General features: G+C 43.4%; 1 protein-coding gene across 1 annotated transcript in view; it reads right to left on the bottom strand.

Annotated features, from left to right (window-relative positions):
* Pitpnb (phosphatidylinositol transfer protein beta) overlaps positions 1–5,075 on the bottom strand; it is a 51,279-nt gene extending 46,204 nt beyond the window's left edge. Inside the window, exons 1-2 of the mRNA XM_050122089.1 lie at positions 4,939–5,075; positions 954–984 (exon numbers count right to left, since the gene is read on the bottom strand). Of these exons, the coding sequence (XP_049978046.1) occupies positions 954–984; positions 4,939–4,958 (51 nt within the window). The 5' untranslated portion in view covers positions 4,959–5,075. The remainder of the gene's footprint in view (positions 1–953; positions 985–4,938) is intronic.
* Positions 5,076–11,479: the final 6,404 nt, after the last annotated feature.

Genomic DNA, 11,479 nt, shown 5'->3' with positions numbered 1-11,479 from the left:
AAAAAAAAAAAAAAAAAAAAACACACACACAAAACAGCTTCTTTTCTCAGTTCTGCTTTTGCCTGTCCTTCTGTTACCTGTCACTTCTTAGCTTATCAGTCTGCTCTGTCCGACCTCCAACTCTCTGCTTTGGGTCTACTGTCAGCTGAAGAACTAATGTACACTTTCAGAAGGGCCCTGGGGTTGAGCTAGGCTACACCTGCCAATTCCTCAGACACCTGTACTGCAGGATGTGGGTTTTCAGCTAATGCCCAAGACCATAATCCCAATGTCAGTTGATGGCAAGATCACATCTAGAATACCTTTTTAGTGCAGAGCACCAACTATGGTGCCTGTAGCAGTGAAGCCAGCGGTGTAAAGTCATAAGGTCACAAATTAGCATAAATGGATACGCTGGGAATGTTTAACCTGTTAAAGTAGAACAGAGGTCTTGGGGGTGGCGAGGTTGGCAGGCAGAGGTACCATCAGAAAAGCTCAAGTGTTACGACAGGAGAAGGCTCAACTCACACTTGTTACAGAAAAGCAAGTTCTGCGGAAAGACAAATGTCCAGTAGTAAAGGAGGCCACCTCTCTCTCAGCAGCAAGCTCTCTCACATAGGAAGTACTTAAATTGAGACAGGAACCTCATTTTTCTGGGATAGTGTTGAAAGAATTTCTACATTGGTTAAACTATTTTCTACCGATTCTTACAAATAAGACAATATAACAGAAATTTATTTACAATTATCTGTAATATGACTCATTTTGTCACAAAAACTGGAAAGAGAAAGAAAATGAAGGCAGAGAATATAACTCATTGGTAGACTGCTCGCCTAGCATGTTTGAGGCCCTGGGTCCAGATGCCAGGACGGCACTAAAAGAGAAGGCAAAAGCAAATGAATATTACAAGAGCAGCACAGACTAGCAGAGCAGTAAACCACACCAATGGGATGCGCAGAACCAAAACGACTTACCTCTTGAACAGAACACGGCAAAACCACACGACTAAAAAGAAAAAGAAAAGAATATACATTACATACTGATATGGCTTTAAAACACAAATCTCTAGACTCAATGTAACCTCAGTAATTTCTTTTCTTTTCTTTTCGAGATGGGCTTTCTCTATGTATCCCTGCTGTCCTAGAACTTACTCTGAAACCTAGACTGGCCTCAAATGCAGAGATCCACCTGCCTCTGCCTCCTCAGTGATAGGATTAAAGGCGTTTGCCACCACTGCCTGGCTTGGAACTTTAAATTTAGTGACACAGTGGACAAGAATGCCATTTATGAGAGAGGGTGTTTGCAAGCCTAGGACCCTAAGGGTCTCAACTACAAGTCTAAGACTGCCATTGTTGAACTTGGAGGGCTACCCGCTTCACTGCCACAGCATCTGAGAAACAGGGTGAGCAAGCATGAGCAAGGTCCATCATCTGCAGACTCTCTGGTCAGGCCACTCTCACTCACCACACGCATGCTATCTCTGTTACACATGTACATTTTTAAAGGTTTATTTTTATGTGTATGAGAGAGCACCCACAAAAACCAGCAGATGGCACTGCAGGTACAGGAGGTCAGAAGCCACTCAACAGGGGTCTTCTATGCATATTTTATTTTTGATATTTCTCTCAGAATACAAACATGCCTTGAAGTCCACAAATGACTGTTTCCAGAAAAGTCCCTCCATAACCTAATTACTCAAGTTCACTGAGACAAAAGTGAAGGGCTTTAGAACAAGCAGAAACGCCTGTGAAGGAGACAGCCTCACACCTTACAAATCCCATACCCCTCCCAAGGCAGGGCCAGTGGAAGGTGGATCTGTGTTTGATACTGTCCTATTTGGGCTAGTGGACATCACAAAGGTTATCTTTAGAGTTCCATTTACTATAACGCAGTACAAGACAACAACTCAAAGTCTACAACTACGTTGTGTTTTATCAGAACCTCAGTTTTTACCTTCAGATTTTTGACAAGGAAATCCCTTATTTCTACAAAACAGGTTTACTGTTATTTCCTCCCTTAGTACAGGTCACTGTCACCCTGTGTAACAGTGATCTAAAAACCATGGAGACCCAACACTCAGAAAAGTCCCAAACTTCTATTTCTCATGGGAAACAAACATGCTGTTAAGTCCCTCCATAAACCTTCTGCCCTACAGTGCACAATAACTTGCTGCCTCATTCCACAGGACATAAACTAGAGAAAGAGAGGTTGAGATACCTTTTTCAGGGCCTGTAACATAGGATCAAGAATTTATTAAGTTCATTAATGAAGCGATAGAAGTGCTGGAGGATTTTCCCCAGAGTGACATAGCCATGGCTGACCTCAAAAGACCGTCTGTAGGTGGCTGGGAACATGAAGAGTAAGGCAAAGAAGTCTTCTGAGGAGCTTTTCAAGAATTATTACTATTAATATTAAAGGACTGAACAAAGATGTAAGACTATAGAAAGGAAGAGATGGAAGAAAGGAAGTCTTCACCAGTCTTACGAAACCAAAGAGTCACAGCTGGGTAATTTTAACTTACTAGAAGAAGATGCCCATTTATGTTTAACAACACTCTCAGAGAAATCTCTCTCATGAAACACAAGTGGCTATGACATTCAGAATGCTAAATCAAATCCACAAACTTCTCTAAAGATCCTCATCCATCAAACAGAACCAGCAACAAACACTTTAAAATCAAGACTTTACACTAATGGCAACTTCGTCTACTTCATTACCAACATCTTCATACAGGAACCACCTACTCATTGTCTGTGTTCAAAAACCAAGTGAGTGGAGTTGACTACAGAAAATTCATTTCATTTAATGGCACTGAGTACTTACACTGTGCTTAACACAGAACACATTTACAGGAAACAGTCTTTATCTTAAAAGCCTAGATGGAGGGCTGAAGAGATGGCTCAGTGGTTAAGAGCATTGCCTGCTCTTCCAAAGGTCCTGAGTTCAATTCCCAGCAACCACATGGTGGCTCACAACCATCTGTAATGAGGTCTGGTGCCCTCTTCTGGCCTGCAGATATACACACAGACAGAATATTGTATACATAATAAATAAATAAATAAATGCCTAGATGGAGAAAAAAAAAACAACTAGGGGAGACCACCATGAAGACTAAGCATCAAAAACTTTAACATATGATGCTTTCAGAAAAATAATCAGATGTTGGATAAATATCATCATTTATTAACTCAGTGCATTTAAATGTTCACAAAGTAAAGGTCTGCAAAAGACAGGGCTGGAGAATGGCTCAGAGGTATTGCTCTTGCAGAGGATCTGAGTTCATTTCCCAGCATCTACATTAGACAACTCGCAACCACCTCTAGGTCCAGTTCCAACTGAAGCCAATGTATCCAGCTCCACAGGCATCCATACTCAGTTGTGCGTCTACAACTGACACACACTGTCATGTTTGTCTCATAGTATCCTTTCTTAATATCTGCCACTTGAATAATAAATGAGCTGATGCTTGCAAGAGACATTATTAAAATCACTTGGAAGAAAGTTTTCATACAAGCTCAAAGTTCAGTACTATGAATATGCTTTAAATGCAAATCTTTGTTCCACGCAGAATGTAAAAGTAAGCCTTTTTCAGGTTCCCTGTCACTAACAAAAAGTAGTGATGGTTCAGCAGGCAAATGCACTTAACTCCATACGACCTGAGTTCCAGCCACAGGACCCTAATGGGGGCAGAGAACTGACTCCTTCAAGTTGTCCTCTGACCTTCGGAAGCCTGCTGTGGCTCCTGCCTGTTCACACGTACGCAGGCGCAAATGTAATCTGTCATCAACTCATGAGCAAATGTTTGCTGAGGGGCTGGAGAAATGGCTCAGTGGCCTTGCTGCTCTTTCAGAGGACCTGAGTTCGGTTTCCAGCACCCACATGGTGGCTCATTACTCCCCTCCATGCCCTCTTCTTCCCTTCAAGAGCACTGCACGATGTGGTGCACATGCACACATGCAGGCCAACATTCATGCACATAAAGATGAATCTTAAAAAAAAAAAACAACCACCAAATGTTTGCTAACCATCTTAAAGACTTTCTAAGAGCTAGGTATCAGAGTGAGTATAGTGTGCACCATAGAGAGAACACGAAGACAAACAACATAAACTGCCCGAGGTGGTGAGCTACTAATTTGAGGAAAAAGCAGAAAACAAAACAGACTGGCCCTGAGTTAAGCCTATATGCAGAGCAACAAAAGAATAATACGGGGATCTTGTGATGCTGGGATGGGCAAGAGGAAATGTTGATGAGCAGAAAACAGAATCTGGGCTGTGTTAAGTAGAGGCACTGTGTTACTGATTTTTTTGTTTGTTTACACAAGTTGACATTAATACAGATAAGCTGCCTACACAGCTAAATTAGGGCCTTTTTAAAAAAAGAATCTGAAATGAAAGTGGTGGGGCGGGGAGAAGAGCAACAACAAAATGGGTCATATTGAAATCCCTAATTGCACAAGGAACACTGATTCAGGTGACAGCTGAACATTCCCTGTCACCAGTTTCCTGTAACGTTCACGGCTCTAAGAAGGGGGAAGCTACAACTTTTCAACAAAATCATGGGACCAGTCAGATGCACCTGGGGATATCTTCATTTGCCACACCATGTGTTTAACGCCGCATCTAGCCCGGTGAAGCAGGTGGGGCCAATGTCGCCTCATTTTAGAGGTGCGGGGCCAGACATCGATGGCAGGGAGATGTGCTAGGGGTCAGGTCCACTGAGTCTGCCAGCGTTCTGGCATAAACTTCCGGGCGACCCCTCTCCGGGCACTCCCGGCTCCCACGGGAGCTCCGGCCGCGCCGCGGAGCCAAGCGCGGACTACGGAGGGCGGCGTCTCCGCACAGGGCCTCGGGGCTCCACTAAGGGGTTCGCAGCGTCCCAGGAGTGCCCCCCATACTGAGCCAACCGACCCTCCTCAGCTCGCGTCCCGGAGCCTCACTCTAGCCCACCGACCCACTCACAATTCCTTAATCAGCACCATCTTCCGGGAACCCCCTCACAGTTGCCTCCGCCGCCGCCGCCACCGGGCCTCTCAGCACGCATGCGCAGCCCGGCCTCCCAATGGGCCGAGCTCTGGTTGCGCATGCGCGTCCGCACCCTTCCGCCGCAGGCCATTGCGTCAGAGCGCCGGGGGGCTAACTCCGCCTAGTCCACGCCCCACCCTCGGCGCACGAGGCCTCCACTGCGGCTGCGCGGCCCGTTGGCGCGCACGTGAGGTGTGGGCCGCGCTTGCGTAGACTCGGCGAGCGCTGGGACTGCGTGGTGTCTGACGTCCGTCCCCCAGGTCTCTGCACGGGCGTTTTCGAGTGAGTTCTCCAGTCGGGGTCCCAGACGGCGTTGTGTTGTGACTGGCTTTGCATCTCCTCGCTGCTTCCAGAGGAAGATCTCTTCTGACAGACATCTCGCTTCCATTGTGCACTTTAGAGACTTCACACAGGCGTGGAAGCCGATGACACCAGGTTTTGGAGCCTCAAATTTAGCAGGACGGTGTTCTAGAAACCCAGACCAGTGTTTTAACCCAGATGTGCTGGTCTCTTGTGCCAACTTTAAAAAGTGTGTGGCTGTTTTGCCTGCTTCATGTCTGCTTCATGTGCGTATCTGATGCCTATTGAGGGCGCTGGATTCGCGTAGAACAAGAGTTGCAGACAGTTGTCAAATACCATGCGGGTGCTGGAACCAAACCTGGGTCTGCTAGAGCAACCATTGTTTTTAATAGCTTAACCCCTAGCCAAACATTTAATCCTCAACAAATGCAACTTTTACACAATAGAGACCCAGTTGGATTAGGCGAATTCTACCAACCCCCCTCCGGTATTACCAATATGTACTTTCCAGGAGGAGAGTTAATTACAGTAAGGATGAAAGGTAGATTTTACTGAGACTTATCCAAAAATTCCTGAACACAGTGTGCTCAGCATGGGCTTTGTGCACTAGTAACACAGATGTAACACAACTCTGATCAGTTTTGAACAGTTGCTTGAATACTGCGCTTGGACATAACCTGTCAAACCTCTGCCTATCTCCACTCGCTGAGATTCATAACTTGGGATCCAGGGGCCTTTTGGTGGGACTCCCAGGGAACTGATGAACTTTAGACATTGTAGGCATTTCATGTTAATGCACATGTTAGTCACCTTGCTTACTTTGTCAAACCATACTTTTTTCCTTCCTGGATGATCTTGATAATATTTTTATGAAAACTGGAAATAGCCCCAAGCAGTAGGGTCAGTCATACCAATTTGAGAAACTGGATTGGACTTTGGAATAGAAGACCTGGAACTGAATCCTGGCTCTTTGACTTAAAGAGCCCTTAGGTAAAGAACCTTGCAAAGACTCAATTTACACAACCCAAAATAGGTGATTACCATCTGCAGCAGATTTGCTTTAGGGAATGAGAATAAGATATGGAATAGCTAAGGAGGTAACTCTGTCTATAGAGCACTTGCCTAGCGTGCCAGAAGTGGTAAGTGTCTTCAACACTACAACAAAAACAAAATTACATACCATATGGCAACTGATGTCTTTTAAATGTGAACCCTATAAAATCTTCCAGGGATCGGCAACAGTAAATTAAAATATAAAGCCAGGAAGGGGCTAGAGAGATGTTAAGTTGTTTCTTGCTCATCCAGAAGACCAGCACCCACATCAGGTAGCTCACAACCACCTGTAACTCCAGCTCTGGGCATCTGAAACCTCGGACTTGTGCAATACAAGCATACACATATTTTTTTTAATTATTAATGTTTTTGTCTATTCTTTGGGAATTTCATACAACTCTTTATAATAACATCATTTCTCCCCACCCTCATTTATCCCTCCCATGTCTGACCACACCTTTGTTTTTAAAAACCAGAGCTTCCCATTCTTTTTTAAAAAATAATTTATTTACTTTTATTTCATTTGCATTAGTATTTTGCCTCCATGTATGTCAGTGTGAGAGTGTCAGAAATTGGTATAGAGTCAGTTGTTAGCTGCCATGTGGGTGCTGAGAATTGAACCCAAGTCCTCTGGAAGAGCACTCAGTGCTATTACTTGCTGAGCCATCTCTCCAGCTCCCTGGCTTTTCATTCTTTAGCCATTATTATCACACATACATATAAATGAATGGATGTATAAATGAATACAACCTGTTAGTTAATTCAATGTTGCCTGCATGTTTAAGTTGCTAGGGCTGACCACTCAGTATTTGGATAATCAGTCAGGGCTCATCCCTAGGGATGACTAATTCTCCCTTGCTTCTGTCTGGAGTGCAGTTGTTAATTGTTCATAGATCTTCATCTAGGGGTGGGGGTGAGAGTTTCTGCATAAGTGTGGGATGTCAGATGTCCTTGGAATTATTCAGGTCTTGTTTAGGAAGCCTTGTTGAGATTTAGGAGAAGGCACCATCTCATGGCTGAGCATTTAAGTGCAAGAACTGTGTTGTTGGCATATCAGATGTGGCTGGGCACCCATGGCCAGTGTTCTCTGCAATGGTCTCCTGATGCTGCAAGAGGGTTTTTGAAAAGGAGTGAGGTATACACTTCTCTGTGGGTATAAGGATAAGTATTTATAACGTAGTTAGGGATTATGCTAATTTAGTAAAATGGCAATTGTAAATTCTCCTCTGATATCCATGGCTTCACTAGCCGCAGGTAGTTGGCTATGTTTCCTGTGCCAGGCATAATTTCCCTCCTGTTAATCAGGCCTTTTATCCAATTAGACAGCTCTTGGTCACTGTGTTAGTTGGGATTTTCTAGAGGAACAGAAATGGTAGAATAGAATATATGTGTGGATGCGTGTGTGTGTGTGTGTGTGTTATGTGTACATATATATTGGTTTGATTAGAGTGGCTTACCAGCTGTGGTCTGGCTAGTCCAACGATGGCTGTCTCCTAGTGGAAAGTTCCCAGTAATTGTTCAGACTATGAGACTGAATGTCTCAGCTGGCCTGTAGTCTGTGTTGGAATCTAATGACATTGAAGGGAAAGCCAGAGCAGACAGGCAAAAAAAAAAAAAAAAAAAAAAAAAAAGTTAGCTAAATGATCTAGTTAACTAAAATCCCTCACAGGTGTGCCCAGAGACTTGGGTTTTTAGTTAATTCCAGGTGTAATAATGTTGACAACCAAGAATAGCCATCACAAGTTCTCCCCTTGTCAACTTGACACGCAATCACATCTCCTTATGCCATGCCTAATTTCCAAATGAAAATGGCCAGGTCATAATTATGCCTAATACAGTATAACTATCCACATACCTCCACAAATGCATTATATATTTTAGAACAGGTGGTGGTTGTAAGCATTGTGATTCAGATGGAATGGGATCATGGCAGTTGGGAGCCAAGGACTACTACTAAGTGCTACAGCTTGGATGGAAAACTATCCTGGAAGTCGGGGGCCAGGGAATACTGAGTGTTGCAGCTCAGGTGGAAGAGTTTTCTGGCAATTGGGAGCCAGGGAATAGCACACGTCACAGTAAGCATAGTAGCTTACAGGCCTGCTCTAAGGAAAGGCTTCTCCAATGTAACAGCTCTGCTCCCGCAGGAGAGGGCTCCCCCAGCAAAGGTGTTATAGTTAGGCCCCCAAAACAACTCTGCTCTGTTAGGGGAAGGCTTCCCCAGAGAAAGTGTTACAGTCCCGCTCCACTCTGCTCCAGTGAAAGAAAGTCTTCACCCAAACCTCATTCAAGAGATTTATTGGAAGGGAAGAATCCAGGAGAGTGGCTGCCTCTGCCAGGGTGGAAGAAGAGCGGCAGCAAACTGAACTACATAAGCAGGGCTTATGTAGGGCTTCTCAGGGGAGGAGTTTTCCAGGGAGAAGATTTTTCAGGGTGGGAATTGGTCAGATTTCAGTCCCTTGACCTCAGATTGGCTAGATCTCTACTCAGGGATTGGTTGGTCTTCTGATTAGTTGATCAGGGGTGGATTTGGCTCTGGTTTCAGGGCCAAACTATTTCTTTCACTGTTTTTTTTTTTTTTTTTAAGCTTTTTGGCTCTAGTTTTGGGGCCAGGCTCTGATTCTTCCACTGGCTCTGATTCTAGGGCCAAAGTGTGGTTTCTTTGGTACTGGTTTCAGGGTCAGGGTATATTTTTTGGTACTGGGTTCAGGGCTAAAGTATTTCTTTCACTGGCTCAGGTCTCAGAGAGCAGGGTGTTTTTTTCACTGACTCTGGTTTCTGAGTCAAAGTGGGTTCCTTTGGCTGGCCCTTTCTCCCTACAGCAGTGTCCTTTGAGGGACATTTTTTAGTATCTCAAAACTTAATATGATATATAATAACCACTGGTATTATCTTAATTGATGTTACGTTACATGATAAGGGAATTAAGGAAAGAGAACACACAAATATCTACACAAACACATTCTTAACAAAATATGACAGTAACACTAATGTCAATTTGAATCCTTGTTTCTGCAACTGGTCATGTGGCCTTAGATGATATTTATAACTACCTGCCTCTACTACCCATTCTGTATTTCCTCTGTCCTCGGCAAACACCTCAGCAGATCTTGGTTCTTTTCCTGGAGGAGTGGTCCACACCGTCATTCCTGAAGAGTCTATGCCTTTTGTCATCCTGCCTAGATTGAGCTGTTGTTGTTTCCATTGACTTTAATCACAGGACATGGTAACACCAAGGTATGTTATAAGACACTGCTTATCATTTCCTGGCTGCTCAGACTCCCAAAATAGCCACACAGAAACTGTATTAATTAAATCACCACTTGGCCCATTATCTCTAGCTTCTTATTGGCTAACTCTTACATATTAATTTAACCAATCTCCATTAATCTGTGTATTGCCACATGGCAGTGGCTTTCTAGCAAAGTTTTGGCATGTCTGTCTCCCTTACTCTGCCTCCTTTCTCCCAGCGTTTAGTTTAGTTTTCCCCACCTACCTAAGTTCTGCCCTATCAACAGGGCAAGGCAATTTCTTTATTTACCAATGGTATTTACAGCATACAGAGGGGAATTCCACATCATCTCCCTTTTCTGTTTAAATGAAAATGAGGGTTTTAAATTTAACATAGTAAAATTACATATAACAAAATAGGTATCAAGCAATAATTATGGTTACAATATTTATATCTACCTTTTATTGTAACTAAGGAAAACTATCAATTCTTCAACTCCACCAAAGACTCCAGAAGGATATAATATTACACAAGTAAACAATAAGTTCATTGTAAGCAACTTCCAAAACTCTAGAATTGACAGAGACATCTTGCTACCTGGACAGTCATCCAAAGTTCTTCTGTAACGTTGGGGCATCCATCTTTAGCCCATAGGCCCATAGCATCCAGCAAACTTTTTCACAAAGCAGGAAATTTCAAAGACAGTTTTACCTGTTTTGGAAGTTTGTCAGTCACTTTCTTCTGTTTACTGCAGAATTTCTTGCAGACTCTTTCATGAAGCAGGAACCCTGAAGGATGGTCTCACCTTTAGGCAAGTTCAGCCCGTCATTTCTCTGTGAGTCAGTTTCTTGTCCCAAACTCCATAAGGAGCCTCTTTGTTGCCCATTTTCCTCTTAAAGCAATTGGTGCTGCCAGGAGCCGATGTGTCTCACTGTCATGAAAAGTCCTAAATTCTTAAAACATTTAAATGCCACATTCCGTAGGTCTTTGAAAGGTTTGAAGATTACCAATCTAACTGAAATATATCTCTATATATTTAGAAAACCTAACTAACATGACTAGAAGCTTGACTATTATAGATGATGATAGTAAAACCATTCCCTTCCCATCTCCTGATTCCCAGACTTGTGGATTCTGCTATGAGAGAAATAATGCCTATACATTGATTGAAAGTATGTACTGCCTTCTGGAGAACCCTGCCCTAGCCCTCCAGGCTGCTGACCCCCTTGGCATTTATTGTATCTTTATGTTATTCTATAACATAGTTGTGCTATTATGTTATTCTATAAGGCCATTTGCTTCAGGGTGGTAGGAAACATGGTTAGACCAGTGGATTTCATGAACATGGGCCCATTTGTTAAACTTCTCTGGCTGTGAAGAGAGTTTTTTGGTAAGAAGCAGTGCATGTGAAATACTATGATAGTGTGTAAGAAATATAATTGTAATTTCATGGATGATAACTTTGGCAGAAGCATTACATGTAGGAAGGCAAACCCATAACCAAAATGAATATCTACTCCAGTAAGGACAAAGCTGTCATTTCCATGGAAGAAGTGGTCCAGTGTAGTCACCCTGGAGAACAGTGTCATAGTGTTGGTTTCTGCTGTTGGCAGAGCTGGCACTCTACAACAGTTGTAGCCAGATCAGCCTTAGTGAGTGGAAGTCCATGATTTGAATGCATAATCTTCATCACTGCCACCATGGCCACTTTGTTTTTTGGCCCACTGGGCAATGACAGGGAAGGCTGGAGAAGAACTGACTGCCCACACAGTGGGTCATCCTATCCACTTAATTACTGAACTACTCTTCTGCTGAAATCGCCTTTTGATAATTATTTACAGGTTTTCTTCTCATTGTTTGCCTATCCAGAGAGATCTATCCACATACTTCTTCTCC

Source organism: Alexandromys fortis, unplaced genomic scaffold, assembly GCF_014885135.2.
Source record: "Alexandromys fortis isolate MF-2015 unplaced genomic scaffold, M_Fortis_MF-2015_v1.1 scaffold_193, whole genome shotgun sequence".
In the NCBI taxonomy this organism is placed as follows: Eukaryota; Metazoa; Chordata; class Mammalia; order Rodentia; family Cricetidae; genus Alexandromys; species Alexandromys fortis.
This window is presented reverse-complemented; position numbering and strand designations above follow the sequence as displayed.